Source organism: Rhizopus delemar, genomic scaffold (genome assembly GCF_000149305.1).
Source record: "Rhizopus delemar RA 99-880 supercont3.1 genomic scaffold, whole genome shotgun sequence".
Classification (NCBI taxonomy): domain Eukaryota; kingdom Fungi; phylum Mucoromycota; class Mucoromycetes; order Mucorales; family Rhizopodaceae; genus Rhizopus; species Rhizopus delemar.
The window spans coordinates 289,849-312,743 of record NW_027137827.1 but is presented as its reverse complement, the minus strand read 5'-3'; the positions used below and the strand labels follow the sequence as shown (position 1 = coordinate 312,743).

The window sequence follows — 22,895 nt, the reverse complement described above, 5'->3', positions numbered from 1 at the left end:
TTGGAGATTTTTTTGTGCTATATTTGATCAAGCATTTTTTATCTTTGCATAAAACTATTAAAATGAACAGTCCTCATCCAAACTCACCTCATGTAACCATTCCTTCAAGAGATCGTACACCTTCTTCAAATGGTTCACCTATGATAGAGTATTCTCAACCTATTCGAACCACTGGCGAAAGGCTTGCTTCTCTTGTTGGGGCTTCTCTTACAACAGTTGGTGATACTGTTTATGTCTTTGGTGGTTTTGATCAATATAGTGATGACATTTTTAATAAGTTATACAAACTTGAGTATAAAGAAACATGTCACTGGACACAAGTAATTTATACAAAAGGCGAACCACCTTCTAAACGTCATGATCATTCAGCCACTTTATGGAATGGTGACAAATTGATAATTTTTGGTGGAAATTCCGAAGAAGACAAATATTTTAATGACATTGTAATCCTGGACTTGAACACCATGACCTGGCACCACCCAGAGACTCATGGGCTACTTCCAGAAGGAAGAATTAGACATTCAGCCACAATTTTCGAAGACAAACTCTATATTGCAGGAGGAATCTATGCAGGCTCTTCGGCTTCTTTTACCGATACATTGCTTATTTTAAACCTGTTTACATGGGAATGGGAGCAACCACTGCCATTTGCTCGAAGGGTACAGCATATGAGTTTTGTATATAACAAGAAACTATATGTTTATGGAGGATTGCGAGAAGATATGAGCCGATCGAATGATTTGACATTTATTGATTTATGCAAACCAGAAAATATTACACAGTTGGATATTACCTCGAGTGCTTCACCTTCACTTTTATTTGGTCAACGCTTTGCACAATTATGTGATGACCAGTTGGTCGTCCTAGTAACTGTACCTTTTAGAGAAGCTGTTATTAATGTTCCGACGACGGGTTTGTGGACATTGGATTTATCATGTATGCAGTGGCAGTGTCGGGAATTAGGCGCACGCTACGAAACCTGCAGCTGGCACTGTTTCTCTATGACAGAAAATGATAAGCACTTTTATTTGTTTGGTACAAATGAAGATGAGCCTGAGGAATTTTACTCGATGGTATTACGAGTTGATTTAGAAGAGGTTGGTGTCATTCCTGTGCCTCCTCCACTGTTAGGAAAAGACCTATTAAGATTATTAGACGAAAAAAAGAAAGGACAAGAAGCCAACTTTACCATTTGCTCATCCATTGATCCCGATGATCCTGGCATTCCTGTACATCGTCTAATATTGTTAGCACGCTGGCCCTATTTTGTAAACCTGTGGGATTCGGGTATGTCAGAAACGGTAAATAATAAAATTGCTATAGCCGAACCCATTTCAACACTCAGAGGATTTGTGAAATACTTGTATTCAGACTCAATAGAAAATGAAAACGATTTTTCAACAGAACTGGTTTCTGATTTATTAGTAATGGCCCATGTATATATGGCACCAAGACTATCTGCGTTGTGTATCAGAAGATTATTCAAAGAAATAGATATTGAAACAGCAAGTAAAATATATCACAGTGCAAGTTTATCAGAACAAAAAGGATTACAACAAGCTGCCCTGAATTATATTTTTCAGCATTTTGGAGCTGTTTCTCATACAACAGGATTTCGTCTACTCCCAAGACCAATTTTATTCCAAATATGGGATTATATGCCTGAAAACGCATCGATTGTCGATAGAGGACAAGATTCACAACATAGTAATATAATTAATAATGAACAAAGAAATGAGGAAGATGAAGAAGATTTTGATATGGAAGACTAATGCAAATACTAATACAATAAAGATTGCACATACGCACAATTACCAACTATGTAACTCAAAGAATATTCTTTTTTTTTCCAGTTACCCAATGAGGCAATTTTTTTTATTGTATAGAACAAATATTTTAAAGTCAGATTTCTGGCAGGTTCGAGTGAATACGAGGGGACGAGCAGTGAATTGGATATATAAAGGCACCTCTCTTTCCTTCTCTTCCTTCTTTCTTCTTTGTTTATTTACATCTTTTTCATTTACATACGCCATCAAGATGACTACTGAGACTGAAACCTTTTCATTCCAAGCTGAAATTTCACAGTTGATGAGTTTAATCATCAATACCTTTTATTCAAACAAGGTAAAACAATAAAAAAACATCCGAATTAAAAAGTTGTCGATCTCTAATAAGAAAGCTGTTTAGGAAATTTTCTTGCGTGAATTAATCTCTAATGCTTCTGATGCTTTGGACAAGATCCGTTACCAGTCCTTGACTGATCCCTCTGTTCTTGACTCTGAAAAGGAGCTTTACATTCGTGTGACTCCTGATAAGCAAAACAACATTTTGTCTATTCGTGATACTGGTATTGGTATGACCAAGGCTGATTTAGTCAATAATCTGGGTACTATTGCCAAGTCTGGTACCAAGTCTTTTATGGAAGCTCTCTCCTCCGGTGCTGATATTTCCATGATTGGTCAATTTGGTGTTGGTTTCTACTCTGCTTACCTTGTTGCTGATAAGGTTCAAGTCATTACCAAACACAATGACGATGAACAATATATTTGGGAATCTTCTGCTGGTGGTTCCTTCACCATCACTCGTGATGAAGTCAATCCTTCTCTTGGCCGTGGTACTGAGATGCGACTTTTCTTGAAGGAAGATCAACTTGAATACCTTGAAGAAAGAAGAATTAAAGACATTGTCAAGAAGCATTCTGAATTCATCTCTTATCCCATCCAACTTGTTGTTGAAAAGGAAGTTGAAAAGGAAGTCTCTGATGATGAAGAAGAACCCGTTACTGAATCCAAGATCGAAGAAGTAACTGATGATGATGACAAGAAAGACAAGAAGAAGAAGACAATTAAAGAGACAGTGACCGAGAACCAAGAACTCAACAAGACCAAGCCTCTTTGGACTCGTACCCCAGAGGATGTTAAGCCCGAAGAATATGCTGAATTTTACAAGGCTCTTACCAATGATTGGGAAGACCATCTGGCTGTCAAGCATTTTTCTGTCGAAGGCCAATTGGAATTCCGTGCCATCTTGTTTGTTCCTAAGCGTGCTCCTTTTGACATGTTTGAAACCAAGAAGAAGAGAAACAATATTAAACTCTACGTTCGCCGTGTATTCATCATGGATGACTGTGAAGAATTGATTCCTGAATGGCTCAGCTTCATTAAGGGTGTTGTTGATTCTGAAGACTTGCCACTCAATATCTCTCGTGAAATGTTACAGCAAAACAAGATTTTGAAGGTCATTCGCAAGAATTTAGTCAAGAAGTGTCTTGAGATGTTCCAAGAAATTGCTGAAGATAAGGAACAATTTGATAAATTCTATGAGGCCTTCAGCAAGAACATCAAACTTGGTATTCATGAAGACTCTCAAAACCGCAGCAAACTTGCTGATTTACTTCGTTATCACTCTACCAAGTCTGGTGATGAAATGACCTCTCTTAAAGATTACGTTACTCGTATGTCCGAGAAACAAAAGAATATTTACTACATCACTGGTGAATCTCGAGCTGCTGTTGAACATTCTCCTTTCTTGGAAGGTTTCAAGAAGAAGAACATTGAAGTCTTGTTGATGACTGATCCTATTGATGAATACTCCACAACTCAATTAAAGGAATATGACGGTAAGAAGTTGGTCTGTATCACAAAGGAAGGTGCCGAACTCCTTGAAGAGGATGAAGAAGAAAAGAAGAAGCGCGAAGAAGAAAAGAAGGAGTTTGAAAACCTTTGCAAGACTGTAAAAGAAATCCTTGGTGATAAGGTTGAAAGAGTAGTTCTTTCTGCTATTTTGACTGACTCTCCTTGTGTCTTGACTACTGGTCAGTTTGGCTGGTCTGCCAATATGGAACGTATCATGAAAGCTCAAGCACTCAGAGATTCTACTATGTCTAGTTACATGGCTTCCAAGAAGACTTTGGAAATTAACCCACATCATCCTATCATCAAGGCACTCAAGACAAAGGCTGAAGCAGACTCTGCTGATCGTACTGTGAAAGATCTTGTTACACTGCTATATGAAACCTCTCTTTTAACATCTGGTTTCTCCCTTGATAACCCTAGCTCTTTTGCTTCCCGTATTAACCGTATGGTTGCTCTTGGTCTTAGTATTGATGAAGAAGATACACCAATTGAAGAAGCGGATAAAGAAGAAACTCCTGCCGAAGAGAGCACCGAAGCTTCCAAGATGGAAGAAGTTGATTAAATAATTTTACCATATATTTCCATATCTTTTTTTTCTTTATAATTCATTCTTTATTGCATAGTTGTTTTTTAATAAAAGTATCAAACATAACTTTCGTGTTTTTTTATCCTGCTTGATTTTCGGTTTTTAAACCTCTGCTTGCGTCACCAATAGGGTCTCGAGGCTCAACTAACCCTAGCTTCCCTCTATAATTTTCTTTTCTCCATTCGAACTCCACATTTTCTTTTTTTGTTTAAACATGTCTATTGCCATTAACGCCATTCGCTCCGTTGCTATCAAGGTAAGAAACAACAATAATAGTTATTTATTAGAAAAAGGGGAAAAGGAAGCGAAAAAAATTAATAAATGTGGAATCATTCAAAACTTTTATAATAATTAAAATTCTGCTTAATAGTCTGCTCAAGCTTCTGTTCCCGCTATGGCTGCTCGCAGCTTCTCTGCTGCTGCTGTTGTAAAGAAGGGTAAAAATAGTTGAATTAGAATAATTAGATTAACGGGGATATTGATTACTTGTACATGTATAGATGTCCTTCAAGACTTATTTTTAAAGGAATTGAAGGTCTACAAGCCCCAACCTGCTGTAGGTTTTTTTTTTATAAAACACACATAAAAGAAATTAATGGACTGTATTAAAATAGGCCGCCTCTGACGAATCTATCGCTAAGGACTTCAAGCTCCCTCCTGCTCCTGCTGTAAGTGGAATGATGTAAATAATTGAATGGGAATATTAATGAAAGACTAGGTTCCCGAAGTTGATGCTGATATTTCTCAACAATTGGCTGCTTATGATGCTGAACCTGAGGAAATTGCCCACTAAGTTATTTGTATAAAAAAAGAAAAAACAGATCACAGCAATTTCTAAAGAAGAACAATGGCTTTTTTTTTAAATTTACAAAATAAAGGAAAAAAGTGTGTGTATAATAAATACTGTCATTATGTATTTGTATTCATCAGGATATATACTACCAAACTATGCTTATTTTAAGGTGGCACCGAACTCTTTTGTAGAAGTTTTTTAATTAAAAATCCGACATAACATTGCAGTCACTTTTTGTCTTTTTTTTTTTTTTTCTTTTTTTTTTCTTTGCTTTATCGTTGTCAACCATGGAAAGCAAAACAGGGTTACCGTCTTCTATGACTCCTGAAAGCATTGCTAGTACAACACAGACTCAATTCGAAGCCTATCCACCTGTTGAAGCACCCAATTTATGGCAATTGTTTAAATCCCAAGTGGGTAGTAAAGAAGGATGGTGGGGAAGTTTTGATTGGAAAAATATGTGTATGCCATCCATTTTACAGAAAGAAAAAAAGAATGCTCCATTTTGGGGCTTAAATAGTCGATTACCATTGGGTTTAGCTATCATTATGGGCTTTCAGCACTCTTTGGCTATGGTAAAGAACAATTTCCTAATATTGAATTAAAGATTGAACAAATCTGACAGGTCAGTGGAGTGGTTACACCAGTTCTAATTATGGTGGGATCAGGACCAACTGCCTTGAACTTGAAAACAGAAGATCAACAATACCTTTTATCAGCCGCTTTAATTGTATCTGCTCTTTTATCACTTATTCAAATTACCCGCTTTAAGATTTGGAGAACAGGTAAAAATAAGAAAGAAGGAGAAGATGATTACTTTAACAATTTGTTTAGGTTATTATGTTGGAACTGGTTTATTAAGTGTAGTGGGACCCAACTTTGCTAGTATCCCAGCAGCAAGCGCTGTTATTAAAAATATGTATTCAACAGGTTATTGTCCCACTCAAATATTACCAGATGGAACCACCGAGTATTTGCCATGTCCTCGAGCCTGGGGTGCTATTCTTGGAACATGTAAGTAAAAAAAGGGGGAGGAGACAGTGAAGATTGAGACGAAAACACAAGACTAAATGCTGAATTAATACAAAGCCATGGTTTGTTCGTTTTTTGAAATTGGTATGAGCTTCTTACCACCAAAAACTATTCGTCGATTATTTCCACCTATCGTAAGTGGTAGTACGATCTTGTTGATTGGTTGTTCAGTTATCAGCAATGCCTTAAAAGATTGGGCTGGTGGATCAGGTAATATACAAAAAGAATTTTTTTTAGTCTATTAACAAGAGTGATACAGGTTCATGTGCTTCCATGCCTGATACTGGTTTATATTCAAAATGTCCAAATATTAATGCTCCTCATGCACTTCCCTGGGGAAGCCCACAATTCCTTGGTCTAGGTCTTCTCGTCTTCCTTACTATCATTCTGATTGAAAATATAGGCTCACCGTTCATGAAGAGTTCACAGGTATGAAAAAAGAACTTTAAACAACAAGTATTAGCTATTGATTTTTTTTTCTAGATTGTTATCGGTTTAATTGTTGGCTTAATTGTTGCAGCTGCTTGTGGCTATGTTGACCACAGTACGATTGATACTGCTCCTCCCATCACATTCCTCTGGGTGAGAACATTTCCTATTACAGTCTATGGTCCAGCAGTGATACCATTTTTAATTGTTTATTTGGACAACATACTCGAAAGTATTGGGGATATTACTGCCTCTTGTGATGTATCTGGTGTTGAAGTCGAGGGTGAAATTTTCCAGAGCCGTATTCAAGGAGGCTTATTGGCAGATGGCATCAACTCGTTTTTATCTGCCTGCATGACTATTTCACCTCTTGTGACCTTTGCACAAAACAATGGTGTGGTAGCAATGACTCGCTGTGCAAACCGGTTAGCCGGCTACTGCTGCTGTTTCTTTATCTTGCTTTATGGCATCTTTGGTAAAGTGTCAGCTGTCTTTTTGGCGATCCCTGCTCCTGTGCTTGGTGGGATGAACGCGTTTCTTTTTGCTTCTGTCACTGTCTCTGGTATTCGTATCCTTGCTTATCTTCAGTGGACGCGTCGTGATCGATTTATTGTGACATGCTCCTTGGCGCTTGGTTTAGGTGTCACTTTGGTGCCCAGTTGGTTTACACACGTATTCCAATACTCTGGAGACAATGCGGCACTTAAAGGGTTTTTAAGCGCTATTGAAACCATTGTAGATACTGGATATTGTATTGGATCATTGATGGCCATCTTCTTAAACTTAATTGTACCTGCAGAATGGGGACCGGAAACAATGAAAGAAATTGAAGACAAAAAGCGTATGGAAAGAGAAGCTATTAGAAATGGTTTTATTAATGACTCTATTCAAGAAGATAATCCTCTTGAACGTATTTAACTCTCTTTTTTTTTGTAAATAATAAATCATGCCCTTCTTAGATGACTCGGGGTAGCTTTGTATTACAATTTTGGTTGGTGTAACTGCAAATTGAGTATAAAACGACTTGACTTTTTTTTGTTTTTAACTTTTTTTATTAACTAAAACTTAACCATGCCTTCTCAAGTAAGTTTTAATTTTTTTTTTAAAAAAAAAATAGAAAGCAATGAAGCAAACAAGGAATGGAAATACTAAATGGGTACACCTTTAGCAATTCACTACTGCTGCTGAAGAAGTTCAAAAGCTTTCTACAAAGCCTTCTAATGACGAACTCTTGGAATTATATGGTTTGTTCAAGCAAGCTACTGTTGGTGACAACGAAACCTGTAAGTAACATTTAATGGTATGTAATAACGCGTTTTAAACTAAATTGTTGATATTATTTCAGCCAAGCCTACTTTCGATATCAAGGGACGTTACAAGTGGGATGCTTGGACCAAGCTTAAGGGTAAGGGATAAAAATAAAAACAGTACAAAAATTGGGGTAAATAAAAACTCATTATTTATCAATAGGCATGTCACAAGAAGAAGCTGAACAAAAATACATTGAATTGGTTGAAAAGCTTAAGGCCAGCCAATAAATATCCCCAAAAGAACATGATTCTTTACGTGTGAATACAATAATTGCCTCTTTTTTTTTTTTTTTCTGTAAACGGGAGGATCACATGAATATTTGTTATTACAAGCTAAAGTTCAACTTGTTTGTGTTTTAAACAGCGAGAAAGCGGGAGAAGAAAAAAAAAAGGGAGAACTTTTGTGCCAAATAAGTTTATTGAATATGGTGCAGTTCAGTTATAGTCTTCATTAATCAAAACGCGAAATATTCAATCATTTTACTTTATTATACATGCTTATCCATTATGAGTATATATCGCTCACTTTAATTGGTGCCCTTGACCGCTTTAATACACCCCCTTATCTTGTTCTTTTCAGATGAACACTTGCATCTGTTCTCTTTTAATGATTTACTCTATTCTGTCTTTAAGTTGACTTGGCTCTCTAAAACTTGTTTAGGTTATTATATGAAATTATCACTAAACTTAAAAATCAGTTGATAAAATTATTGTTAAAAATTAATAAAAAACTGTATATGCTTTTGTCGTATGTCATTTTAAAAAAAATTACAAAAAATGCAGAAAGCACAGACTAACGTTTACATTTTAAAGCCTTTCATAGTTGTGCCTTTATATATTTTATCATTTTATTTTTGTATTAAGCATTGATTTGCTCTGTTTGTCTTTTGTGGCGTCTCAGGGGTTTTACACTCCACGAAAAACGCCAAAAAAAAAAAAGTTCGTGGCACTTCTTTTCTGTCGTAAAAAAAAAAATGCCTTTTTTACCGCAGGAGCTGAAAGGATCTTGCTGCATATTACATATCGATTTGGGTAATTAAAACACAAAAGACTAACGAGTTAAAATAAGAAAACATTTCTGAATTTTGAATTAGATTGCTTTTACTGTCAAGTTGGTAACGGCATATGAAAAGAAACATTCCGCAGCTGACAAAACATGTTGAATATAGAACAAGTGAGATTAGGTATACCTTCTGATGTTCCTGCCGCAGTTCAACAGTGGAATACATTAATTGCAGGTTTAATAAGGAACATGATTTGAACAATGAAGAAAAGCTAAATTTCTTATTTAAATATAGTAAACTATCCAGCTAGAAAAGCTGGCGTTGCAAGGCATAGTACTACAGAAGAAGCAAAAGAATTATGCCCAGAAATAAAATTCATGCATGTCCCAACTTACGCAGCCGATGAAAGAGAACCTTGCTACCGCGAAAATCCAGATCGCTCAACACAAAAAGTATCATTAGATCCTTATCGAACCGCCTCAAGAAAGATATTTCTTATATTTTACAAGTATTGCAGCAAGCTCCAAAAGATTGGTTTAGATGAAGCGTTTATGGATGTGACAGAGACTGTAAATAAACGCTTGATGACAGAATATATGGATCGATGGCCACAATTATTGGAAAGAGTTAACGATAAAGAGTGTGGAGTTGAACTTGATTGGGACGAAGTCGGTATTACGATGGAATCCAAAGAAGAAGAGCAAAAAAAGGAAACGTTTAAGGACAAAAGATGGTCCAAGGCAACTTGGAAGGATTTACAATTATACATTGGTGCAAAATTAGCAGCTGAGATCCGTAACGAAATATTCGAGACATTAAAATTTACATGCTCAGCAGGTAAAAAGAAAGAGAAAGGATTCAGGTTCATTATTAGATTTTCTGATATGACAAACAGGTATTGCGCATTACAAGTCAGTCGCTAAACTTTGCTCTAGCAGAAATAAGCCGAATAAGCAGGTAAATAAGAAAGGAAATGTATTGAATAGTTCAAAATTGATGCGAATAGTGTATAATTGAAAGACTATTTTAAGGCTTTCAGCTACATCTGATTTCATGGAAACCATTCCTTTTACAAAAATTAGAAATTTGGGCGGTAAATTAGGAAGCGAAATAGAATCAGATTTATCAATTGGTAAAGCAAGTGATTTATGGTATGAGTCATTGTATAAATAAAGCATCTTACAAACCCTGTAATGCTGTAATATTAGGCCATATAGTATGGAAGATCTTCAAAAGAGATTTGGAACATCAACTGGACGTTATTTATATCATATTTGTAGAGGAATGGACCATGAAGAAAGTGAGGAAAATAAAAAAAGCAAAAAGCAGATGCACAGTGCTAATGAACCTTTAATAGTTATTCCTTCAAAGGCACCCAAATCAATCATGGCTTCCAAGTCATTTAATCCTGTTGTTGAAGACCTAAATGAAATGAATAGATGGTTTTCTATTCTCGCTATCGAGCTACATAACAGAATCATGCAAAATCTTGAAGAATATAATACATGGCCCAAAACATTCAGCGTACTTAAAGGCTCTTTCTCTGCATGTTTGCATATACTTATTTCGTCATTAGTTACACTACGCTTCAATACCGTATCTTTCATATCGTTCAAAAGTGATAGGATCAATTACAAAAGATGAAATGAAAAACACGGGTAAATAAATAAAAACAAAAAAATACAAAGAGCAAGAGCGACTAAAATAGTACAAATTTAAGAAAATGTAGCAAAAAAGTTAGAAAAGGTATTTAAATCATTAAAAGGCACCATGCCTTGCTCAGGTATTCAGTTCCAGGCCAGCGGTATGGGACAAGCACCTTCAAGCTCGCATTCGATACAGCACTTTTTTACAAAGGCAGCAAATAACACAGCAGCAAATAATACAGTAGCAATAAACGATCGAAAATCCCAGGAGACCAGCAAAATAGTGGTTGAGACAAAGAAAAAGAAAAATGATTTGAATTCTTTTTGGAAATCACCGCCTGCAAAATCAACTAGTAGCACTGAATGGGTGTGTGACAAATGTAGTAAAAAGATTTTATTGAAAAATGTAGATGAACATACAGATTTTCATTTTGCTTTGGAACTCCAAGAGCAACACCAGCGAGATGAAGATGTGAATATGCACAGGTCAGTGAGTACAAGTGATTTGACAAACAAGCGAGAAAATAGTGATAATGAAGGAAGCAAGAATAAAAAGAAAAAACTATTCTTTTCTTCATAAATTGCTTGTATTACATGCTGCGCAAGTCGTATTTCATTTTAAAAATATTAAAATTCAGGCAAGCGAGAAGAATAAGAAAGAGAGAGGATGTGATGATGAGGAATAAAATGATGTCAGTGATATGCACCCCATTGTTTTTAGCCAAGGTACATGTTTTGTTCTTGGTCCTGTTTGTTTAAAAGAGACGTTTTGCATAATTCTAAATTTGTTTGACTAAAAAGATCAATACAATAAGCTCTGAAGCCACAATTATAAAATAAGCCAACTGTCAGTTTTGAATCCTTTCTTTTTTGTAACACAGTTTTCATATAAAAAGGTACAGATAACTTTATTTTTAGTATCGAAAACAATTATAGGGTAAAAGCAAGGGTGGTTTTGTTCCTGCCAACTGCCGTGGGTATTTTTATCCCGTAAAATCTGTGAGTATTAAACTTAAAGCAAGAATGTACAACCTCACATGTGTTTCCGTATATGTAAGCCTTAAGACCCATTTGACTGAGCATGAGAAAAAAAAAAGAAACCGGATTGAAAGATGATGAGCACTCTATTGTGAGTATCTTTCTTCTTGCGATGTATTCATAATGTCGCATTATAGTGAACAATGATCATTAAAGGAATATGTCATGAACGAGATCATAAAAAAAAAGGAACCGTGGCTCATAGAATGGATATTTAAAAAAAAAGGGTGATCGTTTCAATAAAATGCACATTTAAATTGAATCGATTACATCTTTTCTCTTTCTTTTTTTCTTTCTTGCTATCATCTTTATATCCTACTTATTCTTTGATAAGCATGACTCTCTTAAAAAGCGCAGTTATTCTAAACATTTTTTTTGGTCAAAAGAAAACATCTCGATACACTTTGGTGACAGACTTCAATGATGAACCAAATGGGCCATTCAATCGCTTACCTGATGAACTAATCATTTATATCCTTTCACAATCTGCCTTAAGTATACATACCCTCCATCACATGATGAAAATATCCAAGCGAATGTTTCATCTTTGCCTTCATGTACTCGTTCAGCACAAGTTCCCGTTATATGTTGTAGAAGCAACCATCGATCAAGAAGGTCACAGTCGCTCACTTACTCATTTTATATTCCAAGGCATTCAAGCAGACACGCTGTCTTTTGCTGTAAGAGCACCTTTAGCCAGAAGATATTATACAAACAGAGAGGTCCCCAAGATCCGACGTATGGTGATAAAAGACTGCTATGACTCACAAAGCACCAAAGAAAATGCGAAACTGTGTTTGCCTATGGGACAGGTCGAAGAGAAATTACCAGTGACTGATAAAGAAGACTACAAGACATCATCTTCATCTGTGAACACATTCAATGTAACGGCGATGGCTGATACAAGAAATAAAAGAATTCATAAAGTAAAAATGGAAGGAATCCATTATGTACAAGTTTTTCAACCCCTTTTACAAAAATGCTATTTTGCAATTCAAAATCGATTGGCATGGAAATTTGGATATCGTATTGACAGAAAAACAAAAAAGGAATACTCCCTTACACCTCTTTCTGTGGATATTCAATTTAGCTATTTTATAGAATTAATAAAAGACAAAGGAGCAAAGAAAAAATTCCTGTGAAAAAAAAAAAAAATTCTATGTAATTTAACAGTGTATCTGCTTCTTATTAAATATTTATTGTGTTTCTAGTTACAAAACAAACAAAAGGAAAAGCAAGGTTCAATTAGCAATCACTTTTCATAAATTTGAGTCTAAACAATGATAAGCCAGTATATAACCCAATAGGGAACAGATCATGTTTGACAAAAGCAAACTGCTAACTTCTGAAACAGGCTTCACTGCACTTTACACCAATGATCTATTAATCTGATCTTTACAGCATTCATTAGGTTACACTACGTGTCTCTTTATCTTTAGCTGTAAACCAGCATTATACATGTGTATTTTGCAGCAAATGATAGGTCATGACAAGTATACTTGTAGCATTGTTTATTTGGATTTACTTGTACAAATGTCTTGGCAACTGCTTACACGGAGAAAACACAAATAGTTTTAAACAATTAGAAAAGATAACTGCCCGTGTCAGCTTTTACTGTTTTCCTTTCTCTATCAAATCATTAAATTTACACGTAATCATCAGAACGTTTTTATGTTCATTTAATAATATTTCATATTCGCCTTTAACATTCATCCTCTGATTACTCATTTGGGTTCTTTCTTCCCTGTATAATATAATTAATATACATCACGTCATCTTTTTGCTATTTTCAGATTGAAAACTACATTTCAAGCTTACATCCTTTCTATTAAGGAAAGTTCAGCATTTCTTTATTTCTCTTCATAGAGCAAAAGATAAGGAGCATTACTGCAGAAAGAGAGAACCACAAATCCCTACAACCACTCTCATTTTACCGACAACGCATTCCTTTGTTGTATAAAAATGTACATTTGAACCCCCTTTCAGATGTCTGTTCGTTGTTTCCTTCATTTCTTTTAATAAATAGGTTTTTAATCCTCGCTGTTGTGCGTTATATTTTTTTTCGTCAATAAGAGATGTGTCCTAATTGCACATTTTATAACAAAGAAAGGTTATCTCCTTAGTAAAATATAAAAGAATGATTGAAGCAAAAGAAGAAAAAAAAAAGATTTTTCAAGCTTTATTGACTGAGACTGAAATTATTTGGAGATGAGGGAATTCTAAGGAACATCATGAAATATTGCTCATACTTTTCAAAGAACAGTAAGATCGATTCTTAAGATACATGCAATTTATAATTTACGAAATAACCACTGATTAAATAGGCAGAATAAATCAAAGCTAAACCTTTGATGATGAATCACAATGAATCAACAGCAAAGAAATCCTTTCAAGTGACAGTGAATTAAATATCTGGAGATATAATTAATACTAAACGTAATATGTCAAGCACTTGATACCCACAGTTATCAACTTCTTGTAAGCGAGAAAGTATTTATGTTATTAATATTAAAAATTGGTATCAATCTAGAATATTGAATATTGTATCCTAACATGTTCTCCATAGCACTGAAAGAAAACAGAGCGTTACAGATAAAAAGAAACCCCCATTCGCAAAAAGGTGGTCACCGTGTTTTTTAGTTCCAGCAAGGAAAAAAGGTAACATTCCATTAAATGAATAAGCTATTTGTTTTGCGCAGAGATTAATACTATACATGACTTATTTTTGAATTCATATATGTTTTTTAATGAAGAAGCAAAAACACACGTGTTTTCAAGTAGTCAAATGAAGGATATGCTAAGCAGAAAAATAAATAATTTACAAAGATGATAAAGACGCAGCACAAATGCCAAAAAGAGGCCTTCTATGCCTTCTTTTCTGAGAGTCTTGGCATACAAAAATAGCTCACACAAAAACAGTAGTCCAGTTATAAACAAGAATGGTGAAGGAATAAGGAGAAAAAAAAAACCAGAACTTTTGGACAGGGCATTTCAGTATTATTACTTTGAAAGGTTGGCAGAAAAGCACAGAGGCATGTCTGCATTTTTTATCAGTGTTTTTTTGGTTATTTCCTTTTATAGTATACTAACGATAGAGTCTTTGTCCATTGGCAAATAAAAATGAAAGCTCACTATTTGCAATCATTTTCTCAACCAATGAAGCATTTCAGCGTTCAATCATCGTTTACAAAGTACGCAGTATCAGCTTACACTTGCACATCTAAAGTGGAGCACAAGCAAAGCTTGGCTGATTAATCGGGCTTAGTGTAAAAGCTAAGCAGTAGTCAGGTACTTTCTTATTTGAAACACCCCTTATGATCTCATTTGTGAACGCAAAAATTTTTGGTAAAAATAAAAAACTTTAAACTACAATTGCCCTATGCTTCGGAGCAAAATATAGATAACTAAAAAAAGTCTTTTTTTTTTTTTTTTTTTTTTTTGCCAAATGTAATTGTTCAGTTACATCCACAGACTATAAATAAAAATGTCTTTTTGACTATTTTCGAATTTCTGTTCTTTATGTTTTCAAAAGAAAAAATGCTATTTTTGAAATACATATTAGCAACATGTAATGTTTCAAGTCAATTTATGATTTAGCACGTTCTAATCGATTTCTATTAACCATTATAGGGTTGCTGTTTGCAGCTGTTACTAATGCACAATCAGATCAAGGTTCTATGATAAGCTACAACGCCATTGCTCTTTTAAATCAAACCACCTTCAAATCAATGGCTGTCATAGTGGACAGTATTAGTTATCCTTTAGAGGCCAACAAGACATTCCCGATCCTTTTCTCTGGAAAGGCTCCTTCTGCTAAATCAGGTTATCATTATGCAAAGGTGTATGCCAGTGATAACAGTACGCTTGCAGAATCATTTGAACGTCAGCCTGTCAACCAAAGCACACCTCACGAGTTCTTCAACCGTACCTGGAACACACATAACAATGCCCAGTTACCACAGGTCTATCCTCCTTTGAGTTCTATTCATCGCATCAAGTCTGATTTGCACAGAGACAACGAGATCCCCACAATTCACATTATCGGAAATCAAACAGAATTAGACAAGATAAAAGGCAACACCACTGCAGATGTATCTGTCAAGACTACTGTTTCCTACCTCTCACTTCATGATGCTTTCCAGTTTGAAAACGTAGAACTCTCTCTATCTGGCAACAGTGCCAGACTGTTACCCAAGTCATCGTACAACCTCAAGCTACACAAGAAGGATAGATTGTATGGCTATAGAAATCTTAAACTTCGCTCTTTAGGTTTTGATCCTTCTTATATTCGTGAACAATTGGGTTACGACATCCTTAAATCAGCTGGCTTAATCTCATCCGAGTTTTCCTTTGTGCGTGTTTTCATGAACGATCAAGAGCTTGGCTTGTATGGTATTATTGACACCTTCAAGGGCCCCTGGTTTTCTGATGTGTTTGCAGATGGAGACTCTTCCTATAAAAATGGATATCTTTATCAATCCAAGGCTGTTGGTGCCAATAATCACACTGCTGATCTTTCTTACTATGAAAATATTACGGCATATGCCGATGGGCAATACAAGATCAAGGAAGAAGCCACTGGTGGTGAAAAAGATAATTATAAGCCCTTGATGGACTTGACTAAATTTATTGCTGAAGCACCTACGAATAGCTCAGATGCTGTCAACGAATGGAACAAAAAGTTTGATATGGATTCTGTTGTTCGATCGTAAGTGACAGTGATTGTTTTATAGCCAAACATGCTTATAAACTTTTCTTTAGATTGGTAATTGAAATCTTGGGCGGTTACTCTGATGGTTACCTTGCAAACTTAAACAACTATTACCTTTATCAATATCCTGACAGTGGTCAATATCTTTATATCGCTGCCGATCTCGATTTCTGTCTGGGTGCGACTGTCGTAAATATTACAAACCTGTGGACTGGCAACTACAACACATTCCCTGGATGGGGTGAACGCCCATTGGCGGATCAAATGATGCGTGTGCCAGAGTTCAATCAGAAATTTAAGCAATTGCTTCAAGAGTTAAACACCAAACTATTTAATCCTGATATAATGAATCCTCGTATCAATGACCTTGCTAATATGATTAGAGAAGATGTTGTATGGGATCACGCATTGAATGACCCTCTTCTCAGATCTTTCTTTGATATTATGGGGGCATCTGATGGACCAGATGGTTTAAAGGTGCCTGGATTTACAGTAGCCTTAAGTAGCGATCCTACAGTATCGGATATAATCAGACGATTGTTTCATGGAGTTTCGTTTGATGTCGCATTGAATGGCCCAACAGGACACATTTCCTTGTCAGGTCTTAAGGAATGGTTTAGCGTCGTTTATCAAAACACAGCAAATTTCTTTTCCCAACAGTAAAGTCTTTTTTTTTTCTCCTCATCAAACTATGCTTATATTGTATCAATAAATATTTTTGATTTTTAAGGAAATTGTCTTACATTGTCATTATGTACTTATCGACAATATAACCATTACTGTAATCCTTCTTTTCACAAACGAGGATTGAAGGTATATTCCTGTGAAAGGGCTATCGATAGTTACTTCTTTTTTTTCATGACCCAGAATACCTGTATATTTCAATGGTATTTATTGGAAACTCGTGATACTTGAAGCGAAACAACAGATTCCTTGGCTGCGTCATTTACCTCAGATCAACGTTGAACAATAATAAAATGAGTGCACAAGAAGTCGTAAGACAAGAATTTTTTTTTTAAAAGTAGAGTTGAATGATTTTTTTTTTAAAAAAAAAGAAAATAACCTTTTGTTCTGTTTTCACAAAATCATAAGAAGAACAATAGAATTTCAAACTGTTGCTGTCATTCATGTACTCTTCACTTCTTTATAAGATCCAAGTAAACAGTTAATAGTTCAGAAGCATACATCATACAAAAGGATTTGCTTTCCATATTTTTGCCTATCCTATCAAAAGGACACACATAACCTTTAGTTGAAAAGTATTGACAATTCAATCATTTGCTTTATAAAACTATTCCCCCCCTCTAATTAATGGGATGATCAAAGCGCTCCGAGTACAAAAGAAGTTTTGGTGTTTCAAATCATTTTAATGAAGTGTACAACGTTTTACTATGCTACCTGGGCTCTATCCATTTGTAATCAAACAAATTCTCCTTTATTTTTTTCCTATTTTGTATCTTTTACAGTCTTTATGAATTATTCCACAAGTTCCCAACCTTTCTGGTGGACCCTGTGGAAAAAAATAGAAAAAAAAAAAATTGTTGGAGCCCTTACGCAGCTTGTATTCAAAATCATGTTGGGAGGCAACAAAATAGTTTCATTTAGTGTCAAACTATATTTGTTAAAATAGCCAATGATATGAGCAATGATGAATATTGTAATCTCTATTCATTGATATTCATCAGCAAATACTATTTTATATTCTATCCATCAAACAGGAACAAATAAGACTTTTTTCTTTTCTTTATTTTGCTTCTTGAATAGGAATGAATACAAAGAAGAAGAAAGCATATTTAATATAAACTGTACCAGTTCAAAGTCCATAAAGTATCCTTTCATGTAAGTAGAGGATGGTTTCATCGGCTCATTGTCGGATGGTCTCAAGCATCAGCACATGATCATGCCACTGATATGAATTACACAGTGTTTTCTTATTGTCTTATTTAAACTGTATTGTTTCCTTCTTTTTTAATTAGAATTTATAAAATTCAATTGATTTATCACAAGATTATTTTTTTCACACACACACACACACATTTATCCTCTTTCTATTGTAAAAATATAAACATTCGTGTCCCACTAATCAATGGTACTAAATTTATTTTAATATTCCGCCCATCTTCATTCAAATTTAAGCACGAGTATCCATGACTTTGATGCATAAAAAAGCAAAAAATATATAAAACAAGGGTATATGTCTTTTAATTGTACCGTGTCTTGATTCATAAAGGATATGATTCATCTCTTTCTGTTTACTGTTCAAAATAAGGTGAGTTCCTTAAAGAGGTAAATATGAAAGGTTGTGAGGGAGGGGGTAAGCAAAAAAAAAAAAAAAAAAAAACATGGAGTTTTAAAAACCATGTTACAATTTTAACTTATTTTCCTTCTTTTTCATATTTATTTATTTTTTTCTCATACGAAAAAAGATGTACAATAACAGCAATCATAACTGGACATTTCATAGAAACAATGAGAGTAATAATAGTGAATTTAACGAACCACTACAAGAACCAGTGGCATTTGAAGGTAAGAAGATAACGGTTTATTTTATTCTTGTAATTTATATTTGATGTATAGATTTTCAGTTTAGTTTAGGACTCGATCCTAATTTCGCAATGCCCATTCAACTCGATATACCACCCACCTCTATGGACCCCTTTTCATACATACCACCACCTGAAACCTTTTCATCACAAAATACCAGTGTTTTAAACGAACAAGACCAAAAGGCCTTTAGTGAATTTTTGGATCAACTTTATGTGAACCCAAACATGCAAATCGATCCTCAGCCATTTTCCTTGTATTCTTTTGAAGAAGAGCAAGAAGAACAAGTGCGCCAATCCACTATACTCCATTCACTAGACGAACAAAAGAAATCGTTTAAAGAAAAACCAAATGCTGTTTATCTTCAACAAAGTAATGCAATCAGTGCACCTTATATTATTCGCGAAAATAACAAAGAAAAGCAAAAGACAAGTACAAGTTCAAGTAGTGCTAGTAGTAGCAGTAGCAGCAGTAGTAGCAATAATAATAGTAACCATGTCAAGAGTGGCAGTGGTGGTGGAAGTGGTGGAGGAGGAGGAGCGATGAGAAGAGGAAAATCAAATAAAGAGCTACTGACAGAAGAAGAAAAGAGAAGCAACCATATCGCATCAGAACAAAAGAGACGAGGCATGATTCGATCAGGGTTCAAGGACTTGACAGAGATCGTGCCTACTTTAAAGAACATAAACAACTCGAAAAGCACAGTTCTTTTTAAAGCGGTGGATTATATTAAATATCTTGAAAAACGAAATAGAAATTTAAGAGAAAAGATTAAAAACTTGGAAGTAAGAGCAGAAGTAGAAGGACGTATGGGCGTATTGGGCAGGACCCCACACCATCATCACCCATCATCATCAACACAAGCTGCTTTATTACAACATAAAACACAACAAAGACAATTATATGAGCTACAAGAAAAGTTACAGCATCATCAAAAACTAATAGCTCAGCAAAAACTATATAGTCCTTCTAGTAATTCATTATGGCATAACGAAAAAACAAAAAATGAATATGAAGATACTGTTTCAGCATAAATTAGTTTTTATAAATAAAAAACATTTAATTCATAACATTCGATGAGTCCATTTTTAAATAGGTTTATTATTATTTACAATCTACTTGTCCCCCTCTCCCTTTCATGACAAGTACTTTAGCAGCTTATTAAAATATCCAAAAATCATTTTACACCCCATTCGTATCACTTCAAAAGCACAAACAAGGTTTGTCCTGTATTTAAAGAGAACCCGTCAAATACAAAATGGTAACAATGGAAACATGTGATTTTTTAAAAATATAAGCCACAAATATATTTATTTAAAAATAGAAAATTGTTCAACTATTAAAATAAGATGTTAATACAAGGATTTAACAAGCTTTTTTTTTTTTTCAGAAAATCGACATTCGACATTCCATAGTGAGCAAAAAAGTACACAGATGCTCTAGTCCGTCCGCCCGTCGATAGGTTTTCATCATTAAAAAAATAGTATTTTTTATTACTTACATCAAACAAGACACCATCAGCTTTAGAGGGAGAAAGAGTACAGTACTCTTCTTTCATTATCAATAAGCCATTGTATAAAATAACTTTGATAACAAAACAAAGAAAATGTTCTTTTCAACCTAAGATTAAATAAATGAGTACAAGTACAATACAATAGATTGAATGAGAGAAAGAGTCAGACAAGGCTGATAACTTGTATGTCTTTTAAGGCAACATAATTGTAATTCAGTTGATAAAATAATAATTGGACATTTTATCTTCATTCTCCTTCTCCCCTTTTTATACTTTTGAATATTTACCCTTTTGTCTGTTTACAGAACAAAGAGAGAAAAAAAAAAAGAATGAATGACAGAGAGTGATTTATAAGGAAATCCACTGAAAAAATTTTTTCTATTTTAGTGACTGTCGATCAAAGCGTTTCTGGTAGAGCTTTGAAAAAAAAAAAAAAATTCTAATGTCAAGGTTGCTGAAAAAAAAAAAAAAGAATCTGATGGCTAGAATAGTTGGATTAATTTGAATTTATTAAATCATTAAAAATCAAAGACAATAAAACGAGTGATACTGTTTAATCAATCTTCTATTTGTTTGTGGCTCATATTTCGCGTACATAAATAAAAAGGGAGTTAAAAAATTTCAAAGGCTACATCATTGTGCTGTATAACACATCATTTCCATTATAATACAAAAAGACAATGACCCTAGTTCTCAAAGGGATCATTCCATAATTATTCTGTATTATCAGCTTATCAATCCATCAAAACAAATTTAGCTCACCATTTTTTTTTTCATCTACCGCTCCCCCCTTTCTTCATCTCATCCTAAAGAAGTTCAAATAAATACTATGCAGGGGGGGAAAGAGAGAGAGAGAGAGAGAGAAAGGGAAAAAGTTGGTTTTTTTTTATATTTCTTTTTTATGAATAATAATAATAATAATTGTACAGAAGAATCAAGATTGTTGTATCGTTTACATACAAATGAAAGTCAATTACGTATATTGGCTGTCGTATTAAGTTTAACAGGTGGATTAGTACTTTCATTTGCTTTGGGTGTGAGTATCTTAATTTATTGGCATACACGTAAATCAAAGAAAGAAAATCAACAAATAACACCACCACTTTTATTTTCACAAACTATTCCAGAACCTTCAGCACCTTCAGCTAATGATATACCCCCACCTGAATACACTTTAAAAAAGAATTAAATTTAAAATATCGTTTAATATAAAACAATTCTAACAATAATAATAAATTTAATTCATCAACTGGGATTCAAGTCAACTGTGATAAAGTATTATTCGATTTACTGTTGCTACTCCCTCCGAGTTTAAACATACGACCAAGAGAGGATCGAAGTGAATAATTGGAAGTGGATGATTTAGGTTTCAATATACGTTTATAGGAATCCTATTTAATCATTAGTCAATTATACACCGTTTATCATCATGATTTACCAAATAAGCAATCTGAGGTTTGTTGAATGCTCCTCTTCTTTTACTTCTAATAAATTCAATTGCATCCAATGGTTTCATTCCCATTTCAATCAAAGCAATAGCTACCAAAACAGGTGCTCTACCTAATCCCGCAACACAATGAACAGCAATCATCGGTATAGGTCCATCATCTTTTATGCTATCAGCTATTTCCTTGTTCTTTTCTACCAATTGTAACCATTCACGCACAACTTGAGGCGGAGGCTGTATCATATTTAGTAAAAATGCGTCATGATATAATAATGTCAACTTACTACACCACCGTCTTTGAAAGGTAGATCCATGACTTGGATACTCCTCTCGTTCAATCTATTAGCACTGTATGTTGGTTGACAACATCGAGCTACTGCAACCACATGAAGTCGCATAAATTCTTCCATATAAAAATCCAATGTGGATTCAGTTGGACAATCCAATATCAAAAAGCGCAGTGAAGAGTTGGGACAATCAATAACAGTCAGCATACGTCCTAAAGGTGAGTTGTTTCGAGACATTTTGAAAGTGAAGGGGGAGATGAATAAAAAAAACAGAAAAAAAAATATGAAAAGGGAATAAAAACAAATAAATAATAGTGTACGTGCGTTCTTTTTTTTTTCTTGCAAAGTAAAGAAGAGGAAAATTTATAATTTATGGGAGTGACCACAAAGTAGGAGAATAGTTGTGAATGAGAACAAGTTGATCAATCTTGAGATCAAGAATACAAGTGAACATAAAAAAACTAAGAGAAAAAAAAAAAAAGAAATCAGAAACAAATCCTCAAAAAAAAAAAAAATTTATTCCGCTCAGCCCCGACACACACACACACTCACACTTGCAAAGAAAAAAAGAAAAAAAAAAAAAAAACCTCAAAACCGGTTGCTTATTTTGGTAAACCTGCTTCGTACAATGTTCGGAAATAGAATTTAGAAAGGGATTTGTTTTCCTTTTTGCATTTGATCTAAACTGTAAAAGCATCTTGCACTCCCCCCAAGATTAGGACTTTTATATACGATACTCATGATACCTGTTTGAGGCTTTGGTTAAGTTACAATCTACGGCTTAGATCTATAAAATGAATGAATACAACTTACTTGTCTGGTAGTAAACCAAAGTCATCTTAACACTATCCACCATCTATTTCACATAAAAAGCATGTTACACACTGTCTCCAGATCCACAGAAACTTAAATAAGCCAAA

At 34.5% G+C, this 22,895-nt stretch overlaps 10 protein-coding genes across 10 annotated transcripts; 9 read left to right on the top strand and 1 right to left on the bottom strand.

Annotated features, from left to right (window-relative positions):
- Positions 1-62: 62 nt before the first annotated feature.
- Positions 63-1,380, top strand: RO3G_00122 (uncharacterized protein; the record flags this gene model as incomplete). The annotated part of the gene is made up of 2 exons (XM_067654713.1): positions 63-1,301; positions 1,372-1,380. The coding sequence occupies 2 exons, from the start codon at positions 63-65 to the stop codon at positions 1,378-1,380; spliced, it is 1,248 nt and encodes a 415-aa protein (XP_067510814.1).
- A 657-nt stretch (positions 1,381-2,037) lies between these two features.
- On the top strand, positions 2,038-4,197 carry RO3G_00121 (hsp83-like protein; the record flags this gene model as incomplete). The annotated part of the gene is made up of 2 exons (XM_067654712.1): positions 2,038-2,124; positions 2,188-4,197. 2 exons carry the CDS (start codon positions 2,038-2,040, stop codon positions 4,195-4,197), a joined length of 2,097 nt encoding a protein of 698 aa, XP_067510813.1.
- Positions 4,198-4,435: 238 nt separating this feature from the next.
- RO3G_00120 (uncharacterized protein) lies at positions 4,436-5,014 on the top strand (the record flags this gene model as incomplete). The annotated part of the gene is made up of 5 exons (XM_067654711.1): positions 4,436-4,477; positions 4,592-4,658; positions 4,722-4,777; positions 4,836-4,889; positions 4,940-5,014. 5 exons carry the CDS (start codon positions 4,436-4,438, stop codon positions 5,012-5,014), a joined length of 294 nt encoding a protein of 97 aa, XP_067510812.1.
- A 317-nt stretch (positions 5,015-5,331) lies between these two features.
- Positions 5,332-7,393, top strand: RO3G_00119 (uncharacterized protein; the record flags this gene model as incomplete). The annotated part of the gene is made up of 6 exons (XM_067654710.1): positions 5,332-5,589; positions 5,640-5,799; positions 5,849-6,028; positions 6,104-6,256; positions 6,306-6,475; positions 6,530-7,393. 6 exons carry the CDS (start codon positions 5,332-5,334, stop codon positions 7,391-7,393), a joined length of 1,785 nt encoding a protein of 594 aa, XP_067510811.1.
- A 153-nt stretch (positions 7,394-7,546) lies between these two features.
- On the top strand, positions 7,547-8,013 carry RO3G_00118 (uncharacterized protein; the record flags this gene model as incomplete). The annotated part of the gene is made up of 4 exons (XM_067654709.1): positions 7,547-7,558; positions 7,644-7,758; positions 7,821-7,880; positions 7,946-8,013. 4 exons carry the CDS (start codon positions 7,547-7,549, stop codon positions 8,011-8,013), a joined length of 255 nt encoding a protein of 84 aa, XP_067510810.1.
- A 928-nt stretch (positions 8,014-8,941) lies between these two features.
- On the top strand, positions 8,942-9,786 carry RO3G_00117 (uncharacterized protein; the record flags this gene model as incomplete). The annotated part of the gene is made up of 3 exons (XM_067654708.1): positions 8,942-9,023; positions 9,084-9,626; positions 9,776-9,786. 3 exons carry the CDS (start codon positions 8,942-8,944, stop codon positions 9,784-9,786), a joined length of 636 nt encoding a protein of 211 aa, XP_067510809.1.
- Positions 9,787-11,808: 2,022 nt separating this feature from the next.
- Positions 11,809-12,580, top strand: RO3G_00116 (uncharacterized protein; the record flags this gene model as incomplete). The annotated part of the gene is made up of 2 exons (XM_067654707.1): positions 11,809-12,399; positions 12,575-12,580. The coding sequence occupies 2 exons, from the start codon at positions 11,809-11,811 to the stop codon at positions 12,578-12,580; spliced, it is 597 nt and encodes a 198-aa protein (XP_067510808.1).
- Positions 12,581-15,837: 3,257 nt separating this feature from the next.
- Positions 15,838-16,847, top strand: RO3G_00115 (uncharacterized protein; the record flags this gene model as incomplete). Its single annotated transcript, XM_067654706.1, has 2 exons — positions 15,838-16,181; positions 16,235-16,847. The coding sequence occupies 2 exons, from the start codon at positions 15,838-15,840 to the stop codon at positions 16,845-16,847; spliced, it is 957 nt and encodes a 318-aa protein (XP_067510807.1).
- Positions 16,848-18,417: 1,570 nt separating this feature from the next.
- Positions 18,418-19,762, top strand: RO3G_00114 (uncharacterized protein; the record flags this gene model as incomplete). Its single annotated transcript, XM_067654705.1, has 3 exons — positions 18,418-18,470; positions 18,649-18,710; positions 18,762-19,762. 3 exons carry the CDS (start codon positions 18,418-18,420, stop codon positions 19,760-19,762), a joined length of 1,116 nt encoding a protein of 371 aa, XP_067510806.1.
- A 1,562-nt stretch (positions 19,763-21,324) lies between these two features.
- Positions 21,325-22,212, bottom strand: RO3G_00113 (uncharacterized protein; the record flags this gene model as incomplete). Its single annotated transcript, XM_067654704.1, has 4 exons — positions 21,325-21,413; positions 21,533-21,632; positions 21,680-21,922; positions 21,973-22,212. 4 exons carry the CDS (start codon positions 22,210-22,212, stop codon positions 21,325-21,327), a joined length of 672 nt encoding a protein of 223 aa, XP_067510805.1.
- Positions 22,213-22,895: the final 683 nt, after the last annotated feature.